The sequence below is a fragment of the Dermacentor variabilis genome, chromosome 6, assembly GCF_050947875.1.
Source record: "Dermacentor variabilis isolate Ectoservices chromosome 6, ASM5094787v1, whole genome shotgun sequence".
NCBI classification, from domain to species: domain Eukaryota; kingdom Metazoa; phylum Arthropoda; class Arachnida; order Ixodida; family Ixodidae; genus Dermacentor; species Dermacentor variabilis.
Window position 1 is genome coordinate 151,057,748 of NC_134573.1, and position 16,205 is coordinate 151,073,952.

Genomic DNA, 16,205 nt, shown 5'->3' on the forward strand with positions numbered 1-16,205 from the left:
GGCAAAGTGCTGGCAGACTCCTGACTGACGGACACCAGAGATAGCTGTCGTGCGACTTCTTCGCGGACGAAATCCTTGATTTGGGTTATCAGGGAGGCTTGTTCGGGGCCGGTGGTCAGGCTGCAGAGTGACGCCGCATTTGGTGTGGGATGTCGCCTTGTCAGAGCTCACTGATTACGTAATTCATCATAGCTGTGGCACAAGCTGATAACGTAGCCAACAGTGCTCGGGTCCTTGGCCAGAAGCATCTGGAACGCGTCATCATCGATTCCCTTCATGGCGTGCTTGATCTTTTCCGCTATCGTCATGGCAGCGTTCACCCGCCTGCACAAATCGAGAACGTCTTCTATATAGCTGGTGAATGTCTCACCCGTCTCACTCACAAGGGCGGGCATCGAGATCTTACTAGAAGCAGGCATACAGCCCCTCTTCATGCCACCAGAGAAGTCGCAACTATGCACAAACGCCAAGAGATCAATAACCGTTGATCCCATCCCACGAAACATACACCCCACCCACAACGAAGGGCGGAGAAAAGCGAGAGCGAAGGCACTCCTTGACAACATCAAACGTAACGAAACGAAAGTCCTCTTCGTTGACGCGGCCAGATATCGGAATCGAGGCGCCTACGCGGTCTCTGTGGTGGACGCCCATGGCTCACTCGTCAACGCAGCCACGGTAGTTACCAACTTCACTCACGAAGCAGAAGAAATGGCCATCGCGGTGGCCCTTCGAAGCTGCAAAGGAGCGTCAGTCATTTACTCGGACTCAAGAACAGCTATTAGAACCATCTCGTCGGCCCTCGTCTCTAGGAAAGCAGCTACGGTTATCAACACCATCTTCTTCCAAGAAACGGGAGGAGACAACCTCACGTCCCCATACATCACAGGGTTCCCGGCCCACATGGGCAACATTTCCGGATCTCCTGAATGTAATCCGAACGAGCGGGCACACCAACTGGCGCGAGAGCTCACATTCCGCGTCTGCGGTCCGTCCTCTCGCTTCAACCCAGCCTGGAGGGACCTAGACAACAAAGACCCACTCGTATCGTACCACCAAATCACTTCAAATCATAGGTTATCACGAAGAATTTTTCCTCCTCCTCCCCCAAAGCTCAAAAAAGCACAGGCCGTCACTTACAGACAGTTGCAGACTAGAACATTCATCACACCAACAACACTAAGCAGGATCAATCCTGACCTTCCTACTGAATGCCCACACTGCGGCCACGAATACAACAACTTCGAACACATGCTCTGGCTGTGCCCTGCCAACGCGAGCACGGACTTTCCCGACCAGTCTTCCTGGGACTCAGCGCTCAGAAGCACAGAGTTCATCGCTCAGCTCAAGGCTGTCCAGAGGGCCCGGGCCGTCGCCGAAGGACTCTGTCTACCGGCCCCGACCTGGGTGGAGCCTCCGCACTGATTTCCCCTCAGGACCTAAATAAAGTTCTAACTCACTCACTCCCCCGTGTCCCGTGCGCGTGTACGCAAACGCTGCTCGGCTCGGAATTTGCTGACGGCGGGTTGGTCAAATACTTCTGTAATCGACGTCTTGAACGCCGATCACGTTCGGATATACTTCTCATGGTTTCTGAACCAGAGACTAGCCACGCCCGCGAGGTAGAATAATACATAAGCCAGCTTGTCCGAGTCATTCCATTTGTTGTGAACGCTCACCCGTTCGTAGGATGACAGCCACTCTTCAACGTCATTGTTGTCGGTTCCGCTGAAGATGGGAGGCTCCTGCTGGCGAACGGTGCCAGCGCAAGGGACGGGTGGCGATGGAAGAGTCTTCTGGTCGGCGTCCGGCATGGCCGAGGGTAGCGTCCGAGAACGGAATCCCAGGATGGTAGAGTGGAACGTTACCCCGTACGGCTCCACCACTTATAAAGGAGATTTATCGAGGTTCGTAGCGACCGCCGCTTCTAGGATACACCGAGCACAGTCACCTAGCTCGAGCCTCTGCTGCGCGCTTGATGCTTCTGACTCTGCGCTCACGTTCATTATCTTCCTTAGTGTATATATATATATATATATATATATATATATATATATATATATATATATATATATATATATATATTTATATATATATATATATATATATATATATATATGATTCTGGAAACACGTCGAATCTGTTAAAATACCCTGTTTCTTTTCCTATTGTTTCCTTAAGCCGTTATTCTTCACCCACAGGACCTCAAATGGCGTAAGGAAAATGGCGTCGACGACATATTAAGCAGCTACAAGATACCAGAGGTACGTTTTCTGCTGTGATAAATAGTTGCCATGCATGTAGTGGCCGATGTGCCTAAATTTACTGTGCGATATCTTGGTGAGCCAGCTAGTGCGTTTCTGTCGGTGTATTGAATCCATGCTGTCCATGTTTCCTTGTGTGATTTGTGCTTATACGGCATGCAGTCAGTAATGCTAGCAGTAATTAATCGCACATGATCTTCACTTTCTGATCTTAAACGGGAACGTACAGTCTACGCTTGTCGCCGTGATCAAGCTAACATCTGGCGCCTCTCAACCCGCCGTGGTTGCTCAGTGACTATGGTGTTGGGCTGCTGAGCACGAGGTCACGGGATCGGATAACGGCCACGGCGGCCGCATTTCGAAGGAGGCGAAATGCGAAAACACCAGTGTACTTAGATTTACGTGCACGTTAAAGAACCCCAGGTGGTCAAAATTTCCGGAGTCCTCCACCATGGCGTGCCTCACAATCAGGAAGTGTGTCTTGGCACATAAAACCCCATAGTTTAAAATTTTTGGCGCCAATCAACAGGATCTGCTTGTACCGAGACATACGCAACTTCTGTAGCTGTTACAAGCGACAATATTTCTTTGATAAAACTACAAAATTTATCTTTGTGGCTGTACACGCATTCTTATCTTGCGATTTACGGATTGTTTGTTAGATATTGGCACGTACTCAGCGACGACGCTTTTACTAAATGTGGTTAAATAAATTGAGACTCCGCATCTTACTTATCAGCCACAGTTTCATTACTTTTGTAACGATACAATTTTCAATCAGCGTCCGAAAAATGTACAGTATACTCATTTTTTTTTTTTGCCGATGAGAGATCGCTGCTACCCGTAAACTGGACGTAGAGGAAGTTAAATTACATGCATAAAAAATTAGGAGTAGAAATATAGATCTAGCCGCTGGATGTTTCCTGAGCTAAATAGTTTTGTTAGCTAATGTGCGGCTAGTCAACGTGATTACGTTACCGCAGCTGGTGAAGGAGAATTTCCCAGGCGTAATACTTCACCCGTGCAAGGATGGACGGCCGATGTGGCTTATTCCAGCAGGAATCGACATGAAAGGTGACTCTTCGCCTTGACCTTGTTCGATGTAACCCTACGATTCTAAGCTCGAGGGGCGACGCAGGTGAATAAGCCTACCGACTAAACGGACTAATTAATTATACCAACTTTAACACTTGTCTAATTTCACGCCCGCAGCGACATTAAAAGCAGCCTCTACCTAGCGGGTAATACAAATATGATAAAATATAATTGAAGTGTAAGTTTCAATTTAACAAAAACATGACTTAAACTTCGAACTCATATTTTCTTCTTATTGTGGTTCGAGTGCCCTCTTGATTATCGTTGTTTTATTTTTTATCTTTTCTGTATTTCTATCGCTACTACACGTGCCTTCACCTCTGTTGTTGTAAGCTGTAAGTATTTTGTGTCAGTACAGTACTGCACAAACAAATCCTGCGTGTATCTTCTGTCATATCCTGTGCCGTCGCACAACAACAAAGTTAACTCGACAGAAACAATTTATATGCTCCAAAAATAGCTAATGGTTTGCTTGCAACACAGGGCAAGCAAACTTACTATCTATTGGCGCTGATGTACCGTAAACTTAAGCCTCGGCGTTAACAACAATACTGGCATTGAAGACTGGGTCGGCTAATGCATAGACGAGATAACGTGCACAGGATAACAAAACGATAACGCAAGAGGAATCGCGGCCCACGCGTGATTTGCCCATATCGGCATTAGTTTGTCTGCATTGCCCTATTGGTATCAATGAGAGACGACGTTGAGGGTAGCTACATGGGCCTTATTTGTATGGCATCTGGCATCCTACTTCGTTGTAGCGCGGGAAGAACGACAGGGACACAGAAATGCACACAAGAGAAACACACAGCGACGTGTGTTTGTCTAATCTACCTGTCCGTGTTCTTGTTGCTCTGCCGGCGCTACAACAAAGTACAAGATGGCGTTGAACTTCTGTGCGTTCGTTTAGCAGGCTCAAATCCTAAATTACAACCCTGTTCGCCTTATGACATCATGTTGTGCATCGTGCAGCACTTGTGGCGGCCTTGACCCCAGCCGTTGTGCTGAGACACTGCATCTACATGCTGGAATATACGGAATCACTGAAACGATCTACATCAAAAGAGGTGAGCCAAGACTATTAACCGAACTCTGTTCAATTATTGTGTGTGATGGGCCTGTTCAACGGCAGAACTCTACAATGACTTTAAGGAAAATAATCATTGCAATATATGAGCCATAATGGAGCTTTTTGCATTTATTTAACTATTCTGTCTCTGTCGCTCTCTCACCTTAATACTGAATATGAATATCTCTCCGTTACATTACTTGAAAGCTAAAGTGCATAGCTTTGTCTCCATAGGTCTAGTTGGTTCCTCTCATTTGTTTTTGTTTTCTTTCTTTTTTAGGCAGAAGCGGAAATGGAGACCCACTACCTGGTTATTGACGATGAAAATTTCGCCCTTCGTCAGGTCTACAGCTGGCAGAGTAAGCAGCATCGGAGCTTGACAGATGCCAGTATAATCTTCGCTCCAAGTACAGCGTTTCTTTCTTTGTTTGTGCGTGCCGGTGTATAGGCATTACATATACTGGACTGCAATACAGTACGGACTGTGGAATGCGAGAAAAAGCCTAACTCGCAGAATGAGTTTCCATATCGCTCAAGTCCTGGCTGTCCAGTACGCCCGTGATAGGGCTAGGAGGCTTGAGCTCCCGGTGCCAACATGGGACTAGCCAGGCAGGTGGCAACACCTTGCACAGGACAAGAATAAAGTTATTTCCTCCTGCTCCTCCTTTCCAGCGCTCTCTTTGTTCATGTGTATGGACATCAAATGTTATAGGCTAGACTCATTCAAGAGCTAAGGAGTAGCCGGTGCCTTATCATATCCCTTTAAAAAGAACGCAGACACGGAACATATCTTACGTCGCAATTTTTGGGGCTATCAGGACACTGTATCCTTTGTTGCTAATTTGCTCTTCGGCAGTGCAGCCGTAAAGACCATCACGGACATTCTGCAAACGATGGAGGAGCACTTCCCCGAGTGTCTAGAGAAGTGTATTATTATAAACGGTGAGTACGCCCATAAGTATGCCGAAACGTGGCTTGCTTTTCACGTTGGCTTTTGCTATGCTCTCTTTCTGTGTTACCTATAGACTAATTTCATACCAAATATCGTGATTTAGGAGCTATCGCTATATGAACATCACTGATTGCGTGACAAGATACTTAGCAACTAAGTGATTACCAAAGAAAGGCTAGCAGTTCAATTAAGTACAAACAGCAGGTAGCGGTAGACATGTCTCTTCTTAGCTACCTGGTCCGTGATTATTGCACAGCAGGAAGCCTATAGAAGGAGACACAAGCAAGGCGTCTAATCGCTGGCTGCCAACTTCAATATTTATTCTATGAGAATTTTTGGTGTTTTCGTGGCTCCTTTGCCATACATGTACCATGCCTTTATTAAAGCTTTTACTTGTTAGCCAGAGATTACATTCTGCTACGAAATATGATGGAATAAAATAACATGTCGCAGCTGTGTGACTTCGGTGATCTTTTCGCTGAGTTCTTGACATACTGAATAGCAGGCATGTAAGTTCGTACAAAGTATAGTTTGAGGCGTGCTCACATATTGTACTGTCATTGTGTTTAAGTCGGATAATCCACGAACAGGCTGCAATGGTTTTAGGGCAGCTGACAGGACCGCCAGCTCTTGAGCTCCAACCAACTTATTCATGAACTGCAATCTGCTCATCGAATAAGCCGTTCTTTTTCAATTGGAATTTTGTCACTCTTGGTCGTTTTACAGCATAGACCTTGTAAGCCCCCATAAGCTTATACACCGTGCAAGGAACCGAGTCCTTACGAGAAAGACGTTTTGGTCATATCGACATTGCACGCGATAAGCTCATGAACTGCCTCATGCAGTGCCCCACTTTTTCCCCGTCACGTGGAAGCTGATGCGGCCCTTCTTGACGCAGAGGACGACCGAAAAAGTTGAAATCTTCGCAAAAGGTGAGTTTAACGATATCCACGCTGGTTTCCACCTAGGTCGGCAGTATCAGGGAGATACAATAACGGCAGTAGCTGCGCTGCAGGTTAAAACCATTATATGTGGTAACTTTTGACGAGTTTGTTTTCATACCGTCATCGATTACTGCCACCGTCTATCATGAAGGCCTGCGGAAATTCACATATAGATGTCTGCCTAACGAGCCTGATCAGTCACTTTCATGCTAACGTTAGTCGTTTACTATAGGGACGTCAGTAGGAGTGGAAATGTCGATCTTCGTGTGCGCTTCAGGGAGCTACCTACTAAATATTCCTTACAGACGCAAAAGATGACACAAAGGACAACCGCAATACAAAGACACAATAGACACAAAGGACAACCGCTCGACCTATATGAGTAAACTTTGTTGCACTTGAAAAAAGAAAAAAAGAACATGTTAAATTTTCGATCAATGCTTGGAATTTTTTTTTAAATGCCCCAAAATTGCTAACTTTCAAGAAAGATTGGAACATGTAGTTTACAAATCAGTAACTATGCACCAAAAAACAAATATGGCAGTTCTGTAAACTGCATTTGCTGGAGCATCTAAAGTGGGCAAATCTGATATATGAATTGACAATTTACGGGAAATGTCTGCAATGTTTACAAAGGTTTTGCCTAAGTCCTACTCACAAATTGGTGATATATACGTATATTATAAGGGTAGTTTACAGAATTGTGATAAATTTCTTATTGCTGAGTTCTAAAGTTGTGAACCTAATACCTTTAATTTCTGAAATTTTGTAATCCTCAGCACTTCCTGTAAAAATATTGACAGCAGGAATAAGAAATCCGCTTTTCACAGTCAGTATACTTCAACTTTTCCCTTTAAATGCAGAGGGTCATTAATATTTTTGAGTAGTCGCCGAGAAAGAACGATTTCTTCGTTTCGTGTATTTTAATAGGAGCTCCCGAGCTAATGATTCCTCTTAAAAGTGGGCAATGCTTTGTGGATTCCATCGTAGCCGACGCCTGGAAGGAGCGGCTGGTGGACATCGTTGGCGCGGCCTCCCTTCCCGCTCACTGGGGAGGAGACATGGTCGGCCCTGACGGAGATCCACGCTGCAGGCACATGGTCAGTGCTCCTGACTACTGACAGGCACAGGCCAGTAAAATTCACATGCATGCGGGAACTAACATGCTGTGTCATTAACAAGTAATGATAGACGTACGTTGTAAGGTGAGCTGGTGCGAGTTGCGCGTGTTGGATTTTCGCACTGAATACAATTGCGAACTGAGTTGTCGTCGTTCTTGTCTTTGTATTTTTTTTGTGCTGAAAGCTAACGTTAACCAACTACTGTTACTCACGTCTGAGTCATTAACGAAAATGAAGGGAACCCAATCACGAATTTGTGAACGAACGCGTTCTTGAGACTCCACGTCTAAGTATGAATTCGCGCCTCCCACGCAATGTCAAGAGCAGCTATACGCGTCAAGAACACTTGTGATCGACATCTCCACGTTTCAGATAAAGCGCTATCGTCGCCTTTGTTGCTGTTTTTTAGATGGCTTTACCCTCAAGAACAAGAAGCTGTTTTTAAATTCTTGTTTTAATACACGGTTCGCACACTATCAACTGAACACCTGACGAATTTTAGCACCTTAATGGCAGTCAAGTGGAACGAGATCGTAGGGCCCACTTAAACTCTCACAGAATAAGAACCAACTGCGTCAAGCGGGCTGTGACTTCTTAAATCAAATAACCTTAATATCTAAACATGCACATTCGACAACAGTGGTAACATCTGGTAAAATACATCTGAATAATCCAAAGCAACGGAAGCTGAATGACAGCCGGCTCGAAGGCTCCATCCCCGCGCAAATCATATGATTGAATAACTATAATCGTAGATGCTCAATACAAGCGCCACCAAAAAATCTAAGCTTCGTAGCTTTGGGCTACGCTCAGGTGGTTGATAATTTTACGTTTTTGTGCAAATGTATACTGAAGCAGTGTTTTGACAAAAAGACCATGCTGCTATATGTGGAAGTTTCTTAGTAAGGTTATATTAGGCGTATGTTATAGAAAGTAGGCGCTTTAAGTATTGCGTCGTGTTGCTAAGACAAGAACGAACATAATAATAATAAGCGATGAATGTTCATGAATTGTCAGGGCATTGACCTTTGCGCCAACATATAAGCAGGTTCTGCGCGCTTTGGTTGAATGCGTATTCATATCTTGTCGCCACGTACACTGCTGTTATTGCCTTGTATGACTGGTTTTAAAGCCACAAAGCAATACCGGAAACAATCAGAGACGCCGCTGTGGAGGCATGTGGATTCATTTCCATCTACTATACAAGCCTTTAGCTTGCGACCATAGATCGGGGCTCGAGCGTTTCTGCATTCCTCACGCACCAGAATGCGATCACCTCAGCCAAGAAACAAATCCCCCTGAGCTCGTGCTTATAGCTGTAGATCGCCGGGGCCACTTCCATGCTGCAGCAGTCGCGCCTTATTCTAAGCCTACGGTGTCGTTGACGAGCAGAAGCTAGACTGTAACTTTTTAGCAGTGCGTGTGCGTAAACCTTAAGCTCTCTCATTTCAAGTTAATGGTTCCTGTGTGCAGGTCAACTACGGCGGTCGCTTCGAAGAACGCCCAGAGCGGCAGACATGCTCCCTGTTCGACGAGCCGGGCGCCAAGAAGCAGACCATAGGTCGGCGGGACCGCTGGGAGCTGCAGGTGAACGTGTCGTGCGCGGGAGTGCAGCTCAGCTGGCGTTTCCAGACGGCCGCGGGAGACGTGGCCTTCGGATTGCGCATGTGCGATGGGGAATCTCTGCTACCTCTCCGACGCATCGACGCAAGCGGTCTCATTCCCCAGGAAGGCAGCTGGAACTGCGCGCGGGCCGGAACATGTACGAGCTTCCAAGTCTGCTGAGAACTTGTTCCGTTTCTGAGGACCGGGGCCAGTGTTCGCGAAACCTCTCTTATGTTGTTCCTTTACTCCGATGTTCGGGCGCTTATTGTTCGTGCGGCACATTGGAATGGTAACGACAGGAACCACAAGATGATGGTCGACCGCGAACGACGCTTCCATTGGAGAAAGAGAAAGCAAGAAAAGGCTGGGAGGTTAACTAGACGGATGTCCGGTTCGCTACGCTGAACTTGGAAAGAGAATGAGGGACTGAAAGAAAGAGAAGGTAAAGGGAAAAGACGAGAGAGTTTACGCGCATAGCAGCCGACACAAGGGGTTTGTAAGCGCCATCGAAGGTCATTTCACTTGAGGAAAATCTTCAGAGCGCACGTAGCTTTCTGGGTTGATGATGGCTGAGTTCATGCACCCAGAATCGCACTTAATTATCGTTCATCGTTGACACGTGGTTCAAGGCTGGCCGACCGACACCTCTGTTAATGCCGTCCGTGCCACTTGTCCAGAACTGATTGCACTAAAAGCGCAAGCCATTCCGGTAAAGTAGCCTTTACGCGCCGCAGCACCTTTAAATCCAGCGTCATTATGCCTGGCTGTAGGTACCCAACGTGAACGGTGTGGAATGGCTTAGCTTAAAGAATGCCGGAGTGCTCGAAGTGACAGGGCAGGTATAAAGAAACCCCGGCAAGCGAAGTCGTGGCAGCCTTTCCTGGAACCCATGTGACACACAGCACAGGAAAAGCGAAAAAAAAAAAGCTTTGCTCACTGATGTAAAGGTCGGCCTATAGCCTTATGCGTAGCAAGCCAAGCTCCTTAATATTTCTATAATGAAAGATTTAAGGAAGAACAAGGAAAATTTTTAAAAATCAACGTAAATATACAAAGTGCAAAATATTTATATATCTATATGGCGGTGCATTATAATACATAGATCGATTGAAATTTATTTCTGATGTTCTAGTTCTCTTCCTTAACATATGCGTGCATCTCTTTCTTCTGTCTACCATGGGTATATCGTCGACAATGTGTGTAACAGGAAGTGGTGAAAATGTAGTACGAAAATGATTAGGTGCCAGTATTACGGAGTGACGTTACATTTAGGCATGTCGTACACATGGGTATGAGAATCTTAACCTCCCAATGCCCAACATTTAGTTTTTCATACGCTGAGTTTGACGCTACCAAATGCTGACTTAAGAGCAGAGAAATTAAGGCGACACCCACAGTAGCATTTCGGACGCGCCGTAACAAAGATTCAGTCACGTATAGGTCAGTAAACCGATGACTTAATATCTATTTACTATGCTAAGTTACATTTCTGTGAAATGCCATCCATATTTGTGTATTTGTATAAAAGGAAGAAAGGCGACTTATGAGACCAATTTGCCATCTAAAAAAGTAAAACAGTTTCTTTTTCTTTGTCGCAGTGACTTCTAACAAGAGTGACAACAATGATTCTAACGCCACCGACGAGCTTACGTTACGTGATTGTCATTCGCAATATGTTTGCAAGGATAGCATATTACGGATGCCAGCGCTAGGTTCCCACGCCGCGCCTGCATGCGGTGTTGGAATGGGTTCGCAAGCACGTTGTGCACCTTCAAAGCGTCCACGAGGAAGTCCGCGTTATGCTTTCGATGTTAACCTCGGGACGATGAGCTCTAACAAGACAATCTACTAGCTAAACGAGCCAGCACCGCACACATCATTGCCCCACGCACTATAATTGCCCCACTTTAACGTATGTCATGTCCTCACTATCAAGCGCGCTTCGGAAAGATATTTACGAACTCCCCGACCGCATGGAGTGCACCCCCCCCCTCCCTACCGTGAATCAATTAGAGTTCCTCAGTTTCTACGAAATACCGCTTATAACGAAATATAGTGCCTGTCCTGACGGCTTAACCACAACGACGATCTACTGTGTCATACTGCGGCTTTAAGCCTTGCAAAGCAGCGACGGCGCATTGCTGACGGACCGAACACATCACGTAGCTAAGTCACAAATCTCGGCGAAACAGTTCAAGAGCCTATTCTGTCGCCTTTTCTCTCCGCGCATGTTAATAAGTCGTGTCGCTGTAGCGGGTAGCTGTGTTGCAGTAATGGCGTATTCCGAATGTGGGTCGTCTTTCTATGTCTCGTGCAGACGTGCTCCAGTTCGACAACTCCTACAGCTGGATGACGGACAAGAAACTGGCCTACGTCGTCGAAGTGCAGACGTCGGATGAGAGCCACGTGCCTTAGGATGTAGCAAATAAATACATGTGTTTTGTACAGTGGTTAACTGGACTCTAAGGAGAAAAGTAAGGCTGTACTGGACAATTATGCTTTTGAAATAGCAAACAAAAAAAGAAAACTCGCTAGCATATCCGGAGAGAAAGCTCAGAACACCAGGAAATACACTAAAACAGGACAGGCGGCAACGCCACCTCGATGTTGTCGCACCAGCCAGCTCCCTATGACGTCATTTTGACCGAGCCTGCTCGGGCCCAGTTAATTGTTAATCAATAAAAACTCCTTACATCGTGTTTTAAACTAACCCAAGAGTCCGCCTTTTCCTTGCGCTAAAGATGCCCGAATACCAACAAGCAAGAAACCTTAACCTACGATATCGTAATTTTTGTTTGCGGCCCCCCTTTATCTTGGTAAAACTAGGGATAAAGATTAAGTAATTCACTCACTCACTGGATTTTACGTCTCGAAACAGCACGGTATAAGGCAAGCTATATTTTAACTTTTTAGATTAACATGCAATGACGGTGCTGAACCGCGGCACCACGCAAGCGTGGTTTTCACGGCCAAGCGTCTAACCCAGATGCTGGGATCAACAATGAAGTGCGGTATCTCTCCAACATCTGTGCGACTGCGAATTTTCTTTTTCACTGCCACTGAATGACTTATCATTAGTTATTTAAACTCACACATAAAAAATCACACAGAGAAAAAGAGAAGGGGCTAGGAATTGTCTCCTGAAACGAACAGAACACCACGCCCGCCTGCTTCAAGAGGAGAGAAAAAAAGAAAGGGAGGGAAAGAGGAAGGCACGCCACAACACATCATGCGATGCAAACACTATGTGCACTATACACAGACGAGAGTCTGGACCCGCGGTTGAGAGGAATTATAGTACAACTTTGTGAGCCTTCTAGATCGAGTTGCCGCACGACCTTTTGGAAATAAATAATTGATGGCATATTCGGAAAGACCCGCCGTGGTTGCTCAGTGGCTATGGTGTTGGGCTGCTGAGCACGAGGTCGCGGGATCGAATCCCGGCCACGGCGGCCGCATTTCGATGGGGGCGAAATGCGAAAACACCCGTGTGCTTAGATTTAGGTGCACGTTAAAGAACCCCAGGTGGTCTAAATTTCCGGAGTCTTCCACTACGGCGCGCCTCATAATCAGAAAGTGGTTTTGGCACGTAAAACCCCAAATATTCAATTAAATATTCGGAAACAAGTCCTGAATGAACCAATAAACAAACAAACGAAAATACGCAGCGTATCGGGACATCTATGGTTTCCCGAATGTTACATCTGTGACGTAGGTGAAACAAACGCTGAGCTAGATGGCACCGTACGATCAGCAAATAAAGTTGGCAGGGGCACAGATGCCGGAAATAAGACGTTTATTTTTTAACTGTCAGTTTCTTGAGTTCACGACCAGAAAACGCTCAATCTGACTAGTTCTCCTTGTTAGTCGAAAGTTCGCGTGTTATCGGGCACAGAGTGTACGACACGTACTTCTATCCTGATATACAGGCTTCATCGCTACCATGTCACCGTATTTATATGAAACTTGCGATACCACAAAGACAGAAGACAAGCAAGAGTTAGGGCGCTTAGCAAGAAATACTCAGAGAACCCCAACACGAGATATACAGATGCGGCAAAATACCCAGGTAGAAGAGCATACGCAATTACCGTGACCAACAATCAAGGGAAGGAGCTAATCGCTGCCACCATACCGGCCAGAAATCCAGAAACGGCGGAGGAAGTGGCCATCGTCCTCGGCATCGCCACATGCAAAGACACAGCAATCATCTTGAGCGACTCGCAAACAGCATGTAGAAACTTACGAAAAGGCCGAATTTCTGCCGCAGCAGTGAAGATTCTCAAAGAAATAACAAGACGCCAAGAACTACCCGACACCTACGTCGCATGGACCCCAGGCCACGAACACCTGGCAGGAAACGATGCAGCACATGCTGTCGCCCGAGAGCATACCAGCCGGGATTTCCTGCCGCACGGTCTCCGGAAAGCGACGAGGGTGGAGGACATTCCCATCAACTACGCCGTAATATTGCAACATTACCGACTGGAAAGAAGACAATATCCTCCACCTCATCCAAAATTAGGCAAGGAAGAAGCCACCGCCCTCCGCAGACTACAAACAAATACGTATGTACATGGAATTATCATGCACCGAATGCACCCCACCAAATTCTCATACCTATGCCGGTATTGTGACGTACCAGACACGCTCCCGCACATGGTGTTGGTGTGCCCGCACCGCGAGAAAAACAGTGAAGATGATGCCTCAGAACCGCTACAAGCGATCGAAGAAACGTGGGAGGCAATGTTAAAGGCACAGAGCCTGGAAGATCAGCGAAGTCTGGTGGACCGGGCCCGGGCTGCAGCATTAGCCAACGGCTTTCTGGACTAAGAGAGCCGCCCACCTAGGGCGAAGAAAGGACACTTTCTCGCTGTTTCTTACAATAAACGTTCATTCCTCCTCCTCCTTGCGATGATCTTTCCCGGTGTGATAGGAGTTTGGACTATTTGAATGGCGCGGCCGAATGCGCGTGACTGCTGTGGGACGGCGACGGACGAAGAGGAAGAAGAGGGCCGGTGTGGCCCATTCGAGAATTGGAATGTGTTTTGTTTTCTGGTGCTCCAGCTTATAAATTACGTCCCCTTGTTCTACTTGAGCGGCAAGCTCTACGACTGTGTTGCGGATTTCCGAAATGTGTTGCCAATAACATACTACACCAAGAAGTCAGATTGCCCTCAATATTGTGTAGATTTCATTTACTGATGGTGTAAACAGCCTTAAATTTGTATGAATCCCCTATTACAAGATTGCAATACATATTCATTTCCCAGCCTGCGCTATTTTTCGGAGTACACTGGCATCGTTTTCATACACCACAGGTGGTCTTCGTACAAACATGGATCAATCCCTTAAATGTACGTCTCTGGGACGTACCGACTATTTGTTATGTGCGAGAGAACCTACAAATTACCTATGATGTCATCTACCCAAATAATGCGAAACTTCTATCTTAATGTATTAAACGGCTTATTACAGGACCATTTATATAGTTTATCTATAAGTACGGTCATAGTGACAGACGCCTCACAGTGTGAAGAAAAATCTGGAATTGGCAGTTTCTCTCCCGCTCTAGAGTGGTCATTTGCAATCAGGATTCCGGACTTCTTTTCCGTATTTTTGACTTAATTCCTAGCTGTAGTTCTAGCCTTACGCAAACTAAATTCGTCAATATCGGCGGTAGTAATAATAACAGATTCTTTATCCTTATGTTCCTCGCTCACAGCAAATGGTGCCACTAACTTTTTACATACATTTCATTCTCTAGTGCCTGTCCACATAAATTTAATTAGATTGCTTTGGGTGTCTGGACATAAAGGATTAGTCATGAACGAAATGGCTGACAGTCTCGCGAGAGCGGCCCTCAGTGGTCCTGTATACCATTACTTCCTCCAATAGCTTACCTTCAGGAGACATATGATTATTCAAGACTTTTTGAACCCAGCTGTAGGTAATTTTTCAGAATATCGACACCTCCTATTCCCTTGGCCCAAAAATTCCTTTCACACCAGAAGAACTGAAGTCATCTCTACCCGATTACGTTTTCGAATACCAAAATTAAACTTCTATCGTCACAGGGCTGGTATGGTGCCCTCCCCTCTGAGCCCAGTCTGTGGAGAAGATTAAACAATAGATCATTTTTCTCATATTCTGCCGCCGTTCTACTTCTTTAAAAGAAAATATTCTAGAATCAAGATTTACACAGCTTGGTTGAAGCTTTTCAATTATAAATATCCTTTCTCTAGGAGGCTCATCTCTTGTAAAGTGCCACAGGGATATTTGCTCAACCGTGGAGGAATTTATAATTGCTACAAAGAGATTCTCTTGAATTCTTAAACATTTTATTTTTGTTAATTTCCTCCAGTTAGCTTTACCAATTTTAGTATTTCATAAAACTTGCCTAATTTCATCCAAACCTTGGCCAATCCCCTATAGTGGGTGTGCGCCATCGCATAAAGAATACCGTACATAACCATCTGGGCTGGGGCGGCAGCCATGCGAACTGCCTGAGCTGTCTGGGCTGGCCTTCCGAACGAGCCGAGCAGTTCCTCTGCTCAAGGCCGGTGTTCCTGGGTGTGCTGGCAGAACAGGCCGGGCTGTCCTTGGGCTTCAACCGGCCTGCTCCACTGCTGGGCGAGCATCCGACGCCGACATGTTCCGGTGCAGTTAAGCCTTCCGAACGGTCTACCCTGTGGCAGGCAGACACTCCGAACCAGCTGTCACGCTTGTGGCTCGTCGTGTGCCGGGCATCCGCCCGGCCTCCAGCCCCTGCGCCACCCGCTGCTCCAGATTCACCTTTGCACCTCTTCGTGCCGTGAGCTTGTCATACCGACGCGCTATCGGACGCCTTCATACATAGACGCTGTGCTTGACTATACCTAAGCGACAGACACTCATGAAGGGAACCGTATGTGTTATCGTGTAGGTTACCCGAGTCCCGACCCCGTGTCAATAAAGCCTCTCTGTGTTCATTGTGCCATCCATGTGTGTTCGAGGCCTGGGCCCACATCTTCCTATCACAATTTTGGCGAGCCTGCCAGGATTTCCAAACGCACAGGAGGGACGATGGAGATTGAGAGGTTGTACGTCATAGGGAAAGAGCTAGGAATGACAGGAGCGGAGGTGAAGCGTTGGGTTGATACAGACATCGTG

At 46.3% G+C, this 16,205-nt stretch overlaps 1 protein-coding gene across 1 annotated transcript; it reads left to right on the top strand.

Moving 5' to 3' along the window:
• The first annotated feature begins 3,304 nt into the window (after nt 1-3,304).
• On the top strand, nt 3,305-11,506 carry LOC142586324 (SEC14-like protein 4). Its single transcript, XM_075697571.1, has 7 exons — nt 3,305-3,338; nt 4,335-4,429; nt 4,712-4,790; nt 6,229-6,315; nt 7,318-7,427; nt 8,922-9,210; nt 11,371-11,506. Exons 1-7 carry the CDS (start codon nt 3,305-3,307, stop codon nt 11,466-11,468), a joined length of 792 nt encoding a protein of 263 aa, XP_075553686.1. The 3' UTR covers nt 11,469-11,506.
• Nucleotides 11,507-16,205: the final 4,699 nt, after the last annotated feature.